Source organism: Aspergillus sclerotioniger, assembly GCF_003184525.1.
Source record: "Aspergillus sclerotioniger CBS 115572 chromosome Unknown BO94scaffold_8, whole genome shotgun sequence".
Classification (NCBI taxonomy): domain Eukaryota; kingdom Fungi; phylum Ascomycota; class Eurotiomycetes; order Eurotiales; family Aspergillaceae; genus Aspergillus; species Aspergillus sclerotioniger.
The window spans coordinates 186,662-204,381 of NW_020290998.1; the positions used below are offsets into that span (position 1 = coordinate 186,662).

General features: G+C 50.5%; 5 protein-coding genes across 5 annotated transcripts; 2 read left to right on the top strand and 3 right to left on the bottom strand.

Moving 5' to 3' along the window:
* Nucleotides 1-123: 123 nt before the first annotated feature.
* BO94DRAFT_533174 (putative ATP citrate lyase, subunit 1) lies at nucleotides 124-2,965 on the bottom strand. The gene is made up of 6 exons (XM_025611280.1): nucleotides 2,645-2,965; nucleotides 2,397-2,550; nucleotides 2,227-2,343; nucleotides 1,984-2,173; nucleotides 835-1,930; nucleotides 124-777 (listed from the first exon to the last, which is right to left on the bottom strand). The coding sequence occupies exons 2-6, from the start codon at nucleotides 2,534-2,536 to the stop codon at nucleotides 350-352; spliced, it is 1,971 nt and encodes a 656-aa protein (XP_025469448.1). The 5' UTR covers nucleotides 2,537-2,550; nucleotides 2,645-2,965; the 3' UTR covers nucleotides 124-349.
* Nucleotides 2,966-4,547: 1,582 nt separating this feature from the next.
* aclA (putative ATP citrate lyase subunit (Acl)) lies at nucleotides 4,548-6,450 on the top strand. Its single transcript, XM_025611281.1, has 2 exons — nucleotides 4,548-5,203; nucleotides 5,267-6,450. Exons 1-2 carry the CDS (start codon nucleotides 4,763-4,765, stop codon nucleotides 6,281-6,283), a joined length of 1,458 nt encoding a protein of 485 aa, XP_025469449.1. The 5' UTR covers nucleotides 4,548-4,762; the 3' UTR covers nucleotides 6,284-6,450.
* Nucleotides 6,451-8,990: 2,540 nt separating this feature from the next.
* Nucleotides 8,991-11,251, bottom strand: BO94DRAFT_554927 (Cpn10-domain-containing protein; the record flags this gene model as incomplete). The annotated part of the gene is made up of 7 exons (XM_025613753.1): nucleotides 8,991-9,015; nucleotides 9,067-9,125; nucleotides 9,245-9,469; nucleotides 10,165-10,168; nucleotides 10,198-10,950; nucleotides 11,001-11,053; nucleotides 11,108-11,251. The coding sequence occupies 7 exons, from the start codon at nucleotides 11,249-11,251 to the stop codon at nucleotides 8,991-8,993; spliced, it is 1,263 nt and encodes a 420-aa protein (XP_025469450.1).
* A 385-nt stretch (nucleotides 11,252-11,636) lies between these two features.
* On the top strand, nucleotides 11,637-14,985 carry BO94DRAFT_554928 (XAP5 domain-containing protein; the record flags this gene model as incomplete). The annotated part of the gene is made up of 6 exons (XM_025613754.1): nucleotides 11,637-11,878; nucleotides 11,937-12,504; nucleotides 12,557-12,733; nucleotides 13,365-13,519; nucleotides 13,571-13,692; nucleotides 14,966-14,985. The coding sequence occupies 6 exons, from the start codon at nucleotides 11,637-11,639 to the stop codon at nucleotides 14,983-14,985; spliced, it is 1,284 nt and encodes a 427-aa protein (XP_025469451.1).
* Nucleotides 14,986-15,077: 92 nt separating this feature from the next.
* Nucleotides 15,078-17,420, bottom strand: BO94DRAFT_512674 (uncharacterized protein; the record flags this gene model as incomplete). Its single annotated transcript, XM_025609819.1, has 2 exons — nucleotides 15,078-16,733; nucleotides 16,788-17,420. The coding sequence occupies 2 exons, from the start codon at nucleotides 17,418-17,420 to the stop codon at nucleotides 15,078-15,080; spliced, it is 2,289 nt and encodes a 762-aa protein (XP_025469452.1).
* Between the last annotated feature and the right edge of the window lie 300 nt (nucleotides 17,421-17,720).

Sequence of the window (17,720 nt, forward strand, 5' to 3'; positions counted from 1 at the left end):
CTGCAATACTTTAAAAATATTGACTGCATCTATGCACATTGCACATCTACAAATCATTCAAATCTAAAGAGATGCAGTGATCTCCTACACTGTCTACACTTTGAATCTACAGATCGGATTCTGCACATTTCCTTAATCGTTGCGTGATATTCATCAACCTTAACAGCGAGTCATGCCACATGTGCCACTACAGATTGTAAGTTGAAATAGATGAGATATGAAGTGAACCAAACCGATGCAGAAAGAAATAAGAGGCGAAAAACAAGCCATCAGAACTCCGACGTCAACAATGACGGATTTTATGACTAATCCATGAGATGTATGTGTATTAAGGGAGACAGGAAGAAAATTAGACGTTGACCTCAACACGGCCCTCGGAGCCACCCTTCTGGAGGGCGGGGAGCAGGTAAGTGATGTCGTCCCAGGGGTGTCTGTACAGACCAGTGCGCAGTCTCTTCTGGTCGAGGTAGTGGGCAATGAGACCAATGCTACGACCCAGGACGAAGAGACCGTTGAGAACACCCATCTTCATGTAGTCCTCCACTTCCTCGGAGGAGAAAGCGCCGCAGTTGCGCATCAGGTCAACGAAGCAGACGGCAACGCAACCGTCGACGTTGAGGATGAGGTTGTCCTTCTTGGAGGTGGTGACGGTCTCGACAGCAATGGCGTAGTCGAGAAGCTTGGTGCTGGGGAAGTTCTTCTTAGCGAACTCCTTGACGAGCTCGACACGAAGATCGGGGTTGTTGCGGGACTTGACACGGTGACCGATACCAGGGACTATGCACAGTCAGTTATACGTTCAAAATATTGTATCAGCATAAAGAAAGTACTCACTCAGCTTGTTCTCCTTGCGCATGGTGTCAACGAAGTCACGGGGGCTCATGCCCTTGTCGAAGGCCTTGGTGAACTCCTCAGCGGCGCCGTCCAGGGCACCACCGAAACGAGAACCAATGGTCAGGAGACCAGAGACGAGAGCACTGATGAGGTCCTTGCCAGCACGGGTGGTGATGATGGTGTTCATGGCACCAGACACGGCAGGACCGTGATCAGCAGTGAGCATGAGGACCATCTCCAAGAACTTGCTGGCGTAGCGAGGAAGGCGGCGACGGAACCACAGAAGAGACATGACACCACCGATACCGATGTCCTCACGGAAGACATCAGAGATGGGCATACCGGCGTAGAGCAGCTCCTGGCCACGGTCGTCGGAGATGGTGGAGATGAAAGCAGCGGGCTTACGGACGAGACCCAGCTCCTGAGCCCAGGAGTAGTCGATGGGGATCTTGGGAACCATAGGCTCAGGCTGGGGCTTGACAATGCCCTTCTTGACCTGGTCCTGGTAGACCTCCGCAAGGGTCTGGGGAAGGTCCTCGAAGGTCTCGGGGACGTGGATACCAGCCTCCCTCATGGCCTTGTTCTTGGCGACGGCGGTCTCCAGGTCGGAGTTGGCCGAGGCACCAGCGTGACCGAACTGAACCTCGGTCTTGAACATGCTAGCGCAGGTACCGATGGCCCAGGCGACAATGGGCTTGGTGATGGTGCCGTTCTTGACGGCCTCAATGACACGGTACTCCTCAACACCACCGACCTCACCGAGCAGAACCAGGATCTTGCACTCGGGCTCGGCCTGATAACGGAGAAGGTGGTCGATGAAGGTGGTACCGGGGTAACGGTCACCACCAATGGCAACACCCTCGTAAACACCGTCGGTGTTCTGAGAGATGATGTTGTTCAGCTCGTTAGACATACCACCGGACTTGGAGACGTAACCGACGGAACCCCGGCGGTAGAGCTTGGAGGCAACGATGTTGTCCATCATACCACCAGTGTTACCGATCTTGAACGCACCAGGCTTGATACCACCGACGGTAGCAGGACCAATGATGGTGATGCCCTTCTCCTTGGCAGTGACCAAGATCTCACGTGCGCGCTGTTCTGTGGTTAGTAAAGTACAACAATTGTTGCCTCGATTTGGGAACTCACTCTCTCGGGGACACCCTCAGCAATGATGGCAATGCTCTTGATCTGAGGGCACTCCATCAGCTCCATGGTGGAGGTGTAGACGGAACGGGAAGAGGCGAAGTTGACAACAGTGTCAACGTCAGGGTGCTTGGCCATGGCCTTGCCGACGTCCTGGTAGACGGGAAGCAGGGTCTCGCTGGTGCCCCAGTACCTGTGGATACATTAGTATCTAACTCTATGGGCACAGAACCGGGATTGCCATACATCTTGCTCACGAACTGGCCACCGAAGGTGTAGATGATACCGGCGACGGAAGGAGTGGAACGCTTGCAGATGAAGTCGAAGTCAAGCATACCCTGGACAGCTCGGGGCTGCATACCACTGTGATCATGGTCAATCAAAGCAATTGACCACCGCTAACAACCGCCACTTACTATACGAAGCATCTCGTCTTGTTGTGGAAGAGGGCGTTGCTGAGGGGGGTGAGCACACGGCTGGGGGGGTCGAAACGGGTGATGTTGTCGTTGGCGGAGGCGCCGCTGGCGGTGTTGACCAAAGGAGCAGAGGTAGGCATGATTGCTGAGCACTCTGTATGTCCGGTAAATGTCAGCCAACAATCAACGGAGGTATTGGATTGGAAAGGCATTAGCCCTGCTAGCAATTATATCACCAGCCCACATACCTGTCAACAGAGTTGGGAATAGGAGAGAGGATTAAAGGAGGAAGAGGGTATTATTAGGTAGGTATGGAGATATAGATAAAGGGAGGTAGTGACAAGCCGCTCCTGACTGAGACTGCGACCTGAGCACAAGGGAAGTGGGAGGATGGGAGAGGGACAAAAGGAAAGGGAGCTGGAAGGGATGCAACCAGATGGAGAAATGGGAGTTGGAGAGGAAGATGGAGTGGACTGATGGGAAGAGACGGGAGATGAGAGAAAAACAAGATGTAAGATAAAAAGAAAATGGAAACGGAAAAAAAGTAGCTAAAGGAGGGGACGATATCGGGAGCTTGATGGGGGGTTAGAAAATTATGGGGCCAAGGGAGAAAGGCACATACAGCAGCTGGTATGGGCGTATGGGCGTATGAATGGGGACGTATCGGTCGTACCATACAGTACCTGGACACCTGGCGCAAGCCGAGTCTTGGTCCAAAACCCAGTTGGGGAAATACGCGGATGGATCGCTGGAATGGTGCCGAATCACTATTGGGAACTCACATCCACTAGCACCGCACGCAGGGGAGCCGAATTGTCTGATAGAGATTGATCTTTACGGAGTCCGGAGTCCGGAGTATATCAGCGAGGAAGGCTGGATTCGAGAGGACTTTCTAATGCCCAACAAACTCCGTCGGGGGATTGACCGAAAGATAGCAAGAACACTGTCAGCTTCGGCTCGTCGGTCGACCAAGTTGAAAGGCAATTATCGGAGAATGTAATGTCTCGAATTCACAGCGAAAATGGACCGCCTAGGACTTACCATGACCACGGTACTCCGTATTACGGACATCCAGAAGGATAGAACCGGAGGTGGGCTGGTGGCCTGGTTGGGGCTACGCGGTGGATCCCACATCCGTCGTCTGGATCAGCAAACTGGAGGTCCCAATTGCAGCCAGGGACTGGGTCGATGCGTATGCACGAGGCCCGTAAACTCCAAGGATGCTGGTGGCCGCTCACCGAAAGATCAAACAGCGGTATATGCTTCTGGAATCATACCGGGCGGTACATCTCATTACGCAATCTACTGACCTTAGTTTCCCACATGCTGCCAGTCCCAAGGGTACTACTGTAAAGTAAGAATGGCACCGGGAGTAGCAGTACCTGAATTCCGTACGACGGTGTAAGTACGTCTTGTTGGCGGTGGTCAATCCCGTAGTATGGGGAAGCAAGCTGGGGAAAGAATACCCCCCATTACATCATCGGACAGGAGACAACTAAGTAGATGTCGGCCCTTTCCAGCTGGCACTCCAGCTGCAGCAGTAGTATTGACACGAATCCTGGTTGCGGACAACTCGGACGGGGGGCGTCAACAAAACGAACACGTACCCAACAAAAAGACGCAAGAGCGTCGGGGGAAGCCGTTCCGTAGGCTGCAATTCTTCATCCCAGGGGGCTTCAGTATTGAGGCTACAGCGTAGGGCAGATACTGCGAGTCAAATACTCACGAGAGCGCTCCCGAGGATCCCCAACGCCGCCAATCCCGGCTGACAGGCTGGGTCTTGGGCCGACCCGCTTTTTCTTACGGCGGCTCCACCGAATCTCAACAAAGTCCTCCAGCTGCAGCATGGCGCCGCTAAGCCCCTTGTATTGCCCGAGCTCGGCCCTGATCGTGGACCGTATCAAGCGGTTTTCTGGCGTTTTTTGGCGGCTTCAGATGATCATTCCATTCCCTCCTCATCTTCGGACCCCAAAAAATTTCCTTCCTAGTCGACCCCCCTCCGTCCTCCTTTCATCGGCCGTTGCATATCATCCCCGACTAATCGGCGCGCTCCTCGACCTCCGTTTGGGACTTTTTTTCCTCCCGCTTTGTTTCTTCTCTTCCTCTTTCCCCCCTCCTTCCCACTTCATTTCACTCTACTCCTCCTCCTCCGTTGGTTGGTGAATTCTACCAGACCACAAAAAAACAACCATCTTCGATTTCTCCCTCTCTCCCTCCATATCTCTTCCTCCAGGTATACACTCTCGCCCATCCGGGGTTCACTTCCCATATACACCCGCCCTCTTCCTCCGTCCGTTGCTCTTGCGCTCTCCTCTTACTCCCTCTTAGTATAATCTTACCCCTCTTCTCTCACCTATACCATCATCATGTCCGCCAAATCGATTCTCGAGGCTGATGGCAAGGCCATCCTCAACTACCACCTCACTCGTGCCCCCGTTATCAAGCCTACTCCTCTTCCTCAGTCCTCCACGCACAACCCTCCTCCTAAGCTCGCCTCCCTCCACTTCCCCGAAGATCTCGCCGTCAAGGATGTCCTCGACCAGGCTGAGGTGCTCTACCCGTGGCTGTTGACCCCCGGATCCAAGTTCGTGGCCAAGCCCGACCAATTGATCAAGAGACGTGGAAAGAGTGGCCTGCTGGCCCTGAACAAGACCTGGGCTGAGGCCAGGGAATGGATCGAGGCCCGTGCTGCCAAGGACGTCCAGGTTGAGACCGTCACCGGTGTTCTCCGTCAGTTCCTGGTTGAGCCTTTCGTGCCTCACCCCCAGGAGACTGAGTACTACATCAACATCCACTCCGTGCGTGAGGTAAGTAATTCGTCTGATCGACGTTCTCTGTGCTGCGGGGCTCAATGCTAACGGGCTACCCAGGGTGACTGGATCCTTTTCACCCACGAGGGTGGTGTCGATGTTGGTGATGTTGACGCCAAGGCTGAGAAGCTTCTGATTCCCGTCAACCTGAAGAACTACCCCTCCAACGAGGAGATTGCCTCTACTCTCTTGAGCAAGGTGCCCAAGGGTGTCCACAACGTCCTGGTTGACTTCATCTCCCGCCTCTATGCCGTCTACGTCGACTGCCAGTTCACCTACCTCGAAATCAACCCTCTCGTTGTCATCCCCAACGCTGACGCCACCTCCGCTGACGTCCACTTCCTTGATCTGGCTGCCAAGCTGGACCAGACTGCTGAGTTCGAGTGTGGTACCAAGTGGGCCATTGCCCGCAGCCCCGCCAACCTGGGTATGCCCGTCCTTCCCCAGAGCGAGAAGGTCAACATTGATGCCGGCCCGCCCATGGAGTTCCCCGCTCCTTTCGGCCGTGAGCTGAGCAAGGAGGAGAAGTTCATCTCCGAGATGGATGCCAAGACTGGAGCTTCCCTCAAGCTCACCGTCCTCAACGCCAACGGCCGTGTCTGGACCCTCGTCGCTGGTGGTGGTGCCTCCGTCGTGTACGCTGATGCCATTGCCTCCGCTGGCTTCGTCAGCGAGCTCGCCAACTACGGTGAGTACTCCGGTGCTCCCACCGAGACCCAGACCTTCAACTACGCCCGCACTATCCTCGACCTGATGCTGCGTGCTCCTACCCACCCCGACGGCAAGGTTCTCTTCATCGGTGGTGGTATTGCCAACTTCACCAACGTTGCCTCCACCTTCAAGGGTGTCATCCGCGCCCTGCGCGAGGTCGCCCCCATCCTCAACGAGCACAAGGTCCAGATCTGGGTTCGTCGTGCTGGTCCCAACTACCAGGAGGGTCTCAAGAACATCAAGGCCGTTGGCGAGGAGCTTGGCCTCAACATGCACGTCTTCGGTCCTGAGATGCACGTCAGTGGTATCGTGCCTCTTGCCCTCTGCGGCAAGAAGACCGACATCAAGGAGTTCGGTACTGCGTAGAAAAGGACAATGTTACCCTGATTTCTAATTTAATTTAATCTTCTATGAGAATTTTCTTTCTTCTCAATGCATGGCATGATGTGGTTGTTTACGCTATCTTGTTATTCTTATTGACGGTATTAACGGGTAGCCCAGCTTTACACTGCAGGGCAAGTGGAAGAGGGGTGACTCGTTCTGGAGTTGATGCTGCTTAGACTTGAGATAGTCGTTAATAGAACGATATGATCTATGACTGTCATTGCTTCCAAGGCCGGTAAACCGTATCAAAAGTCAAAGCCTGTAGCCTACATCGAAAGCCAGGTGCGCGAATTCCTAGCGTCTTCGCGTCTATAAGCACGGTAGTAGATACGAACATGCCGCATGCAAAACCGAACCACATAGTCTATACGATAATGTATCCCGTAAAATGAACAAGCCCAAGCCAGCTATATCACACGTGGACAAACAGATAAGACACATCACTCCAGATAAGGCAAGGCACACACACACACACACACGCAGGTGTCAAAAATTCCACCATCTGCCAACATCTGGTAAGTATATTGTATCACCAATACATACACGTATGTAACAGCCTGACAGAAGTCCAAATAAGCTACAATAAGGTGTGCCACACTTAATCGGGCCCCATCGATCCACAAGGCTGCAAGGAAGAAAAGAGAGATAAGAATAAACTATCAGATAAGGTGTGTCTTGTTCGCGTGGCACTAAAAAGAAAAGAAAAAAAGGGGGGGAGTTTTCAGGGAAGAGAGTTGTTGGACTTCCGTACGTCCGAGACGGGACGCGGATGGATGGAACCTATCGTATGTATCCCTATTGAACGGGACGGGCCTTTGCGTGATGGGGCCGGGGGGGCAGGGGAGTGGGTGAGATTTAAGTGTAGGGTCGGTTGATCCGGAAGATCCCTTCTCTGGTTTATCTATTTTAGAATGAGGGGGGAGGGGGCTGGAGTTGAGATTAGATCTGGATCTTATCTGGGTTTTTGTTTGATAATTTTTCTGTTTGGGGGTGTTGTGTTGGTTGGTGCCTGGTGGTGGTGGTTGTTTGGCATATCAGTGTTTCTAGCCGAGGTTTTTACGTGTTGCGGGTATCGGTGGGTTGGGAATGTAAATACTTGTTTATGATTGGGATTGTGGTTTCTACAATGGGATAGTTGTTCTTTGAGGTGGTAATTTGTTTATATTCATTGGTTGATTCTCGAATTAGGCGAGATTTGGCATAGTGGTCGCCGCGTCAAACAGGCCCTGGACGCCGCGGGTAAATAGAGACGCGCTTATTTTATATATCGGCGCTGCACAGGATCAGGCCTACGATCACTGTTGCGGAACGTCCTTCTGCAATGCCCAGAAGAGCCTGGTATTTCTCAAATATATATTCAGGCTATCAAATATACAGTTTCGTCCAGATTGAAGAAAGCCATTTGATCTTTGAACGTTCTAATCAAAACCAGAGTTGCTCAGCGCGCTAGCGCTGAGCAAACATGTCGATACCTTCGAACCTCAGATACCGTGTCATTCTTATCACTCGGACCACTGGATAGCTTCTCTGACTTCCTTGAGCAGACTCTTCACTCACTACACACTCAGTCCCTACCTCATGTTCATCTCAGCCTTCTAACGTCGGTCTCATGCCATGTACTGGGTCCGCGTCAGATAGGCGCCTGTCCCGCCCATTGTTCAACAACCGGCGAGTTTCCATCTACGCCTTCCCCTTTCACGAGACAATTTATCTGGATTAGAAAACCCTGCTTGACACAATATCAGACAGTCTGTAATATATTTTTGTTACTATGTTGGGTGACACCCACACATCCTTGACTGACGTGCTATCAGTGGAGAAGAGTGCGACATGCCTGAAGCCGACAGTGGTCGAAACCCCGAAGCCTTTAGACGTTGTCGTCTGACTCGAGATTGTCTAACGCATCTGTCTAGCCGTGATATGGGGAAACGAGCACAAAGACACTCCTTGATGTTTGGGTGCGTAGAAGAAACCATCTCCTTTCATAAATATGGAGATAGTTAATTGCATGTAATACCCTCTGGTTGAGCCTATCTCGAAAAAGATGAACCTTGGGGGTATCCTCTGCCGGTATGGAGCACAGCAGACGAAGTTGGTTAGCTGTAAAGCTTGTTTTCTTCGGCCTAATATCCCTCGTGGGAACGATGAAGCAGATCCATAGTCCCGCTTAAGACTTTCAGGACTTGGAAAGAGCCTGGCTGATGTTCATAGGTATCTGGGTTCTCCCGTGTCACCGTGACAAGCGAGTGTCTATTGCTTCCAAAGAAGGTCCAATCCGCATCACATATGGGAAGGGAATTCTGGAAGTGGTATGTCCCCAAATATTGGCAAGAAATATCGATAATCAGAGTGGAGAAGTTAACAGAGAGGAGATTGTCATATCTGATTACTTGCCCTCGTCGCGCCAGACAACGCAGGACATGATGATTGCTATGTTTATAAGTACATCGTGGTATGTAAACAGTCATTTCACGCTTTCGATAATAAATGCCAGACAAGACGTTAGCCCAAGATTATAAGGAGGAACAGCATATCCCTCCCGATGCCTCTTCGGTGATTTTTTGGTTATAGATTTTCCCGGGAGTTGGATGGTTGAAGCTCATGATTTTGCGGAGGTATAGTACAAGTGATTCGGCTTTAACCCGTAACAGAAAGACAACGGAGCTGAACTTCATTTCACCAGTCCAATTTACTCGCTGATCTTGGCAAGGAGCCTGACAGGATATGTTAGTGTGATGCATAGGATGTGGCAAAGGTGTACATACTCATGGTCGCGGAAGAGAGTGAACTCCTCCTCACCGACCTTGACGGCGCTGCCACCGAACTAAATCATGATACCCGTCAGCAAATGTGTCCAGTAGTAGCATATCCATCCGCATCCCGAACTAAAATGCTTCATCTGCTGCGTCGGATAATCGCGGATCAAGAGCAATCCCAACGTACCTGGGGGATCAGGACACGGTCACCGGGGGCGACGCTCATGGGAAGGCGCTGGCCGTTCTTGTCGAAGATACCGGGGCCAACAGCGAGGACCTTGGCCTCATTCTGCTCCTTGACGCTGCTCTCGGGCAGGAAGATACCGGAGGCAGTCTTGGCCTCGGGCTTGACGCGCTGGACCAGGACGCGATCCAGGAGGGGAGCAAGGCTCTTGACGTTACGGAGGAAAGACTAATTAAGAAATCGACACATTAGAAATGTCCAAAGATAGATAATTCATGAAATCAGGGATGGCAATCCGGTCGGAAGGGGATGGAAGTGCGGGCGCTGATGAGCGGAAAAGTTCAATCGGAGCTCTACAGCATCCAATATCAATTGCAATAACATACCATTGTGATGAGAGTGTGGATATAAGTGCCGTAGATAAGGAGCAGCGCAGAATGCAAGAAAGAGCGATGGAAGTGGAAAGTAAGTTGGGGACGTGGAGAGCAAAAGAAGAAGAAGAAGCGGCCGGGGAAAGAAGATCTGATCTGGACTCGCGAGAAATTTCCAGAATGCCAAGACCGACAGCTTCCATCCTCTCTGCCGAGGGTATCACCATCTTCCGCGCTCTTCTCTCTCTACCCATCAAACCACGGATTGGTTCACCCAGATGAGCTCGTGGCTTTTGCTCAGAGATTGTGTGGTTGGAACCTTCTCATCAATACCAGAATTACTTGCTCATCGTCCTTCCTTACAAGCTACAATGACATCGCGCTCAACTATAGCTCCCTTTCCCCGAACAAAAGCCCCAGATCATCAACACTAGCACATTCAATGACAAAGCTTCTAGGCGCTTCTTATTTGCATGACCTTCATACGGGTCCAGCTTTTAATTCGAATCATCACCCCATATGATACTCTCGCTAAGGCATTTTAACAATAACATGACTGCGGAGGTAGGTACCCCTTGGTTCTACCATCTTCTCCCGCGGCCCCGACCAAAGCCACCCCCGTATCCCATCTGAGGCTGGCCACCACCCTGCCCGCCAAATCCGGGTTGACCTTGTTGGCCGCCGCCTCCGCCGGGTTGCCCGCCCATCATGGCCTGCGCGTGCTGCATAAATGCCATGGGGTCCATGGACGAGGGATCTAGGCCTTGCGACATCATGCTCGTCAGCATGCCTTGCATCATCTCTTGTGACATGTCCGGCATGCCAGGCATAGGAGGGGGTGCGCTTCCTGGAGGCGCTCCAGGTCCTGGCTGAGGACCCCCCGGCATTGGCGGAAGTCCCATGGTCAAGAAAGCCTGCATATCATCCAATTGTTTCTTCTGGTCCCCAATCTCCTTGCGTAGTTCTTGTTGTTTCAATACATAGCTGGCCCATGTGAATTCGTCAAACCCGTAATTGAAATAATCCGTAATGTCGGAGCCTGGCCGCCTCCAAGGCTTATCGTCCTCTGGAAAATCGGTATCCATATCGGTCAACATGATTGGCTTCCCCGTCGCTGGATGGATGGGGTTCGCATGAACATCGATATTTGACGCATGGACTGGGGGGTAGGCAGAACCGGGCTTTTGAGGCGCCGCAGGCCTCACACTAACGGACACCGGAGTGGCAGCCTCGACTTTGGGGGTAGCGGTAGGTGTTATCGATTTCGATATTGCGGAGGAATCTGCAGATGAGGGTCGCTGGGACTCAGCGCGTAGGCTAACGTGACGGGGATGTTGACTGCCGACGTTAAATAAAGTGAATGGTTTTGATCGAGGTCGCAGACTCACGCTTCTGGAGGAGGGGCATCGGCTGGCGCTTCCGTGATGATATTGAAGTCATCCTACTAAGCTGTTAGAAAGGTTGCAAGCCAGGTGGCATGTTCAAATGCGCATACTTCATCTTCTTCTACCTCGACTTCCTCCTCTTCGCCATCGTCCTGGGGTCTGAAATCTGTTGCGGTATGAGAACCATTCTGATTCTGGGTTGCCGGCACCGCATCGGCGGGATCATAGAAATCATCGTCTTCGTCGTCCATCATCATGTTTGGGGTTTGCGACTGAGTTGAGGGATGACAGATGGGGAATGGGACGGAGATGCGTTTCTGTTTACGGCGACCCTGCGGAGATCGTCGGGTTTGGCCTGTTTGTTCCTGTGCTGTCGGTTGTCTGATGCTGATACACCGCGGTGTTGGAGATTGAGCTATCAATCCTGTAGAAAGGCGTCTATTAAGCGGCCCGCAAATGTGGTCACAGATCAATTAATGTTGATTCTTGATTGATCGTGTCTAGACCCTGCAGGTTGTCGTGTTCCCAATCCGGAAATCCTGAAGATCACGTGCCAGTACGTCAGTCGCATTCATGTGAGATTTGTCGACAGCCACGGCGCCTTACTCGTCACGCCCTTCAAACTTATTTTACAAGAAAATGTCACAATCCGAACAGCCGAGCCACAGCTCGACTCCACGATCTTTTACCAGCCAAACTGTCTCAGCAGAAGACCTGCTCAAGTCGCAGACAGTTGGTCTCGTTCATCTCTCCGACTTTCGCAAACGTCGCGCAGAGGTTCTAGAGCAAAAAGAGCGCGAAGCCCATGACAAGTCACTAGGAAGATTCACCCCTGGTATATCCAGAAGCGCAACTCCTTCTACGGGTGAAGGGACCGACGGGTGAGTCAAGGCGGACTCTCAACACACCCCTACTTGCGACTGATCGTAAAGCATTTAGTAACTCGACGCCACGAAGCGAGGGCCCGCCGAAGAAGAAGAAAAAGAAGCCCATCTCGAAGAGTAAACTGTCCTTTGGCGATGACGATGAGGAGGAGAATGATAGTGCTGCTGATGCAGCCGCAACGCCGCGTGACTCGAGCATCCCCCGTTCGGTCACCAAAACCCCCGTCGGCGACAGTTCTGCGCCGTCGTCACGTCGAATCACCCCGAATCCAAATGCCCCGCCTCCTCCGAAGGCAATGACAAAGGCTGCCTTGAAGGCAGAGGCAGAAACAAGGGACGCTCTCCGCAAGCAGTTCCTTGCTATGCAGGAAGCCGTGAAGAACACAGAGATATTGATGCCCTTTATATTTTTCGACGGGACCAACATCCCAGCGGGGACTGTCAGGGTCAAGAAAGGCGACCCAGTCTGGTTGTTTTTGGATCGGTGCCGAAAAGTCGGCGCAGAATTGGGCGTTGGCGGTTCCAGCGGCGCATCAAAGGGCCGCAAAGACAATCGTCGCGAATGGGCTCGAGTCAGTGTCGATGACCTGATGTTGGTCAAAGGGGAAATCATCGTTCCTCATGTGATTACTTCATCTCTGTTCTTACCACGTTGCGTTCGCTAACTTGCTTTAGCATTATGAGCTTTATTATTTTATCGCCAACCGCATACCCAGTTACTCCAGCACCGGTGGTTTGCTATTCGATTACTCCGATAAACCGCCCTTGGCTATATCAAAAGATGATCCTCTATCACGACCGAACAACGACGACATAGAAGGTGCCGATAAGGATCCCTCTCTGACAAAAGTGGTGGATAGACGCTGGTACGAACGGAACAAGCATATTTTCCCAGCTAGCCTTTGGCGAGAGTATGAACCAGGGCCGGAGTTTGAAGAGAAAATGCGGACGACCAGGCGTGATGCTTCTGGAAACACATTCTTCTTTTGAATTGCTGATATAGATGAGTGAGCTGAGATCATAGGTGTTGTATATGCATTAGATACCCAATAAAAACAATAGTTCTTTCCTACCTTACATTTTTCGATATTCCATACGGAATATGATCTTTCTGCAATTGGTTGCGCTGATTCCGGAACGGTGTTGTCAAGGTCATTCTATGCCTCCGCCACTCGACCTCTTGCATCCTCCAGACACCAACATTCTTCAACCAAGTGTTTTGGAATACTGTTTTCCAACGTCTTCAACACCATAAATATGGACTTCTATCTCCGTTGCAACTCTTTGAAATGTCGCGCCCAGTTGAAAGAAAGAGCGGTCGTTACAACCTGTTCGTAAGTAAGGTCACTTCCTGCAGCTCAAGGTCCTTGTTCCCAAATGAACATCATCTGATTATCAAAGACATATCTTCTGTCTTCACTGCGCAGGAAACCTTGGTCTATCACACCCCACAGCAAATGAGCGTACCTGCCCAGCCTGCCAGACTGTTCTCGTGAACCCTGACGACGCGGTAGCGACTGTCCTCAACCCCACGGAAGACTACAAGACCAGTGTGCTTAGTGGGCTGGATCCAAACACGATCATGGAGTGTGCGGGGCGGGCATTGCTCTTTTGGACGTATCAGACTACTCAGGAGATGTGCGTTATTATTATCCAAGACTCTCCTGAATCCCTACCAATAAACAACAGTTTTTACCAGAAATTCCTCGCGAAGACATTGACAGAGAAATACACCAACCTAAACACACAGTTGGACAAGGTTATACACAACGCCAACTCAGAGATCTCAGCCCTACAAGCACGAGTATCAGGTTCGTCTACACCCCCAGATTTGCTAGCTGTCACCGTCTGAGAATGGACCAGATATGCAGACAACGCAGGACCAACTCCGCAAGAAGAACCAGGAACTCGTCGATATGTACCGCGAGAAATGCAAGAAGTTCACGCAAATGACCAGCCTATATAGCCTGCTCAAGTCTCGGGCAATGAGATCTCAGATGCAGACCGCTGCAACAGATACTGTGTCACAAGCGCTGAATTCTCTCACAGCTTCGCGCAACGACCCATCAGGGCTTGCATCCAGACCTCCAGAAGCCTCGGGACCGCCCAAACTCCTCTATCCAGACAGTCTAACGTATACCCCGTCAATCAAGAAGGTGTGGAACAATTGCATCGCCATCAACGGAGCGGGACTGGCAGTTCCAAAGGAGCCAAGCAAAAAGCAGATACAGCTGCAATGCCACCGCCCAGTCGTCCTATGGAGAACCCGAGAAAAAGTATGCGCTGACAGTTCGATCCTACTTGAAGGGCCTACTAAACTTGTATAGACGACCAGCCAGCCGCAACACCGCAACATCGAACGCGTCTCGGGGGCGCTTCCCGTCCTTCAACTGCAAAGTCACAACTTCCACACGACAGCATAATGCTTCAGCGCTTCCAGGCTGAATCGGGACCGATGGATGCTCTCTTAGCCGCACAAGACCCGCTGGGTAGAAGGGACATTGGTATGCAAATTCGTGGCCAGAGGCGCGATACTACAGAAGAACCTCCTGGGATGAGATCCTTCTTCGACAGTACAATCATATAGTTCTCCGATGGGGCCTGCCGTAAGGTACGGTTGCGAGAAGAAGGGGGATCAGACACGAGTGCACTATTACCTTTTCCCTCTCGAGTCATTCAGCAAATACTATGATGGTTTGCATGAAATACTATATATATTATGTCGGGTTATCCTCGGCTACTCGAAGGTGATCTCAGTGCCCCTTGATCTGTATACCAAGTCTAGATCTACATATACATTCACCTTGTTGAGTGCCGATACCTTAACTCAATAGCATCTGACTTCTGGTCTGAGACACCCCAGTAAATTGCCACCAGGCGTATATGTGAATGCTCTCGCTTAGACTCTACGCAGCATAGCTAAACTATCCTGTCTATAAGCATGACCCACAATACATTAACCCAGTAATGGACGGTGAAGTGTCTATAGTGACACAGAATGTAGCATTGAATACTAATAGCCAAATTTGATCACTGTGAAAGTATACCATTGAATAAGTAATAGACACAGACCAATTCTGATAGTCAATATAACCATTCAGTGATTACTTGTCTCAGCAGACCCTCAGTAGTATGGAAGCATATTTTTCGACGAAACGGAAAAAAAAAAAAAAAGAAAGGACCACTTGGTCTACCATCAGTGAAGAGACTTATTAGCCAGGGCAACAATCCAGCCTGCAATAGCATCAGGAGACGAGGGTATCACGAGAGGGTAAATGCTGGAATAAGACATCGAATTGCAGAAAGCAGTAAAGGCAGTCAGAGATAGTAGCATGTTTTTATCTAGGGTAAGTTCAGAAGATGGCAAGGTTATAGTCGCGCCAGAGCAGTGGGTAATTAGTACGTATAGATGTTCATATTTCCCTGATAAAAGGAAGACTCGTTCTCGCAGAGGGGAGTTAATATTTTTGATATTGCTGGGGGTTCGAGGTTTATGGCCTGGAAGGAATAACTGTGTAGTTGCTTGGGAGTTTGTCAGGATGATACCGGTATTAGGTGCGATGATTATATCGGCCTCCTCCTCAGTACTTGAAGAGGGTGGGTGTTGGGTTTGAGTACCATGTGGTCTTCTCCAATCAATTGTGTCGGACTCTCGGTATACAATTGAAAGCGGAGGACTTATTCTTTCTATGCATTGTACCATACGTACATGGCTTTTCAGAAGTGATGTTGACAGGGAGAGTATTGGGCGCTCATGGTTCCCAGCTGGAAAACTTGGAATTTGCGTGGTAGGGTCCGATGAGGTAGAATGCGATTGATCGTGAGAATTTCCGGGGTTTGGCGGATCATATGTTGACTCCGTATGTATGGCAAAGTCATGTTCTTTCGCAGGGATTTTAGGATTCATGCTTTCGGCGAAATAAGGACTCTTTGCTGTTGTTTCTCGACTAATAGCCTGCCCCCTAGTTTCCATAAACCGTGATAAAGAGCCCAGATGCGTAGGATAGATTGCTCCAGAAGTCTTCTTTTTGGACGTCTTTGAAGAGGCCAGAGGTTCAAGTTCGCTATTTTGTTCCTGTTTGTAATCTGTCTGGCCATTTTCCAGCTTTCGTTTTCGTGTGAGGTATTGCTCGTCCGATTTGATGTCCGGCTCTGACCCGTATGAAGCTTCGGAGTGACAGGTCGGCATTGAGAGAGGGTCATCCGTCGCAGGACATTCCCAATGTGCTTCATACACTGAAGCTTGGTGCGTTGTTTGGGATACAGGTCTCTGAGATTCGAGAATGTCTTCTCCATCACAACGCGAGCTACATGCGGATGAAATAGGGGAGTAGCTTGGTCGTAGAGGTGTTGCTATGACAATGGGAGTCTCGTATGGAAAGCAATCTGATGTTGCAATATTATCCGTGATCTCGGTATAGGTTATCTGGGAAAGTTCACTGCTTGGGCTTGTCGCAGCTGAGATAGCTTGCTCAGAGTGGAGATGTGATACTCTTCCACCACTGAGATCAATGTCTGTATCGAATGAACCATTATCAAGGGTTTGTTCGTATGTGAGGGATCCCTTGGCAGTGGCTTTGAGCGACGATTGGTCCTCATCTGTTTCAAGAACTTGGTCTTTGCCCGCGCAATCACAAGGTCCTGGATATGCCGTGGAACTAGATTCCTCATGGCTAAAGAAGTATTTATATTGTAAGATATCAATGTCCCCCGATGTAAGAACGTCGTGTGGGTTGGAATCAATAGGACTGGGTAGGTCCTTGTCTCCAGGAATCGGCGAGGGGCCCTTGGATGAATAATAGTCGGCATCTAACGGCAGAAGAGGAGACAAAATAGAGTGACATTCCTTTTCCTACTCTGTAACTCAGCAAGGTATGAAAATTGCGGCGAGAATATAGATACGTACCAGAGTCGCATCCAGGGGGGTCCGAAACAGATTCTCAATTTCCGATAAAGGGCGGTTCCCATTATGCCTCGCATTCTGGATAAGTAGCAACGCTGCTTTGGTGCAATCCAGCTTCTCATGTATCGTCTTCTTGTCAATCGTATTCGTGTCGTGAATTGTATTACCTGGGGGATTGATTTCGTGATCACTGGAAAGCTCATCAAGTGGACGTAACGCGTAGTCGGCATGGGAGTACCCGAGGGGTTCATCCGGAAGCCTCAAGTCCGTATCATATCCTGAGCTGAAAACGGGAGCTTCGAGTTTGAGACTATCATAGCGATCCCACTTAGGAAGGATCTTGTCCCAGCAGTCATCGATGTTGCGTTTGGTGTCGCGAAGCACGGACGAAAGGAACCTGACGCTTTCTTTTCTGATATCCAGTTTTTCGTGACATAATCTCTTCTCGACTGTCTGCTGATGATGTTCAACCTGTTTCTGAATCGTGGTAACGGTGTCTGTGGATAACCGAAGAAAATCGGGGACAATTTTAGAAGCTTTGTCGATATACTCGAGAGGGTCAGGATCCAAATAATCACTAGCTATTCCATAGAAGCGGACGTAATGCAGTAGAGCAGGATCATTTGTTTGTGCCATTGGGAGGGCAGAAGTGTCGCGTGAATTGTGGCAAGGCACTGAGGATCACTGAGATGGTTTTCCGAGGTGAGAGCAGCGAGCTAGGCACGTGTCTTCAACAAGCCTCTTTGAGTGTACTGTGATTTGTATTGTATTAGACCGGGAAAATATACACCTAGTCGCTATGTATGCTATTTAAGTAATATCGACGATCCAGATCCCTGCTTCATGCTCTCCGAGAGCCAGCCCTCAGGTCCTCATCTAGAGATTGTGTATAATTGTTGAAACAGAAACACGCTAGCCTTGAAATCCCACAAAATA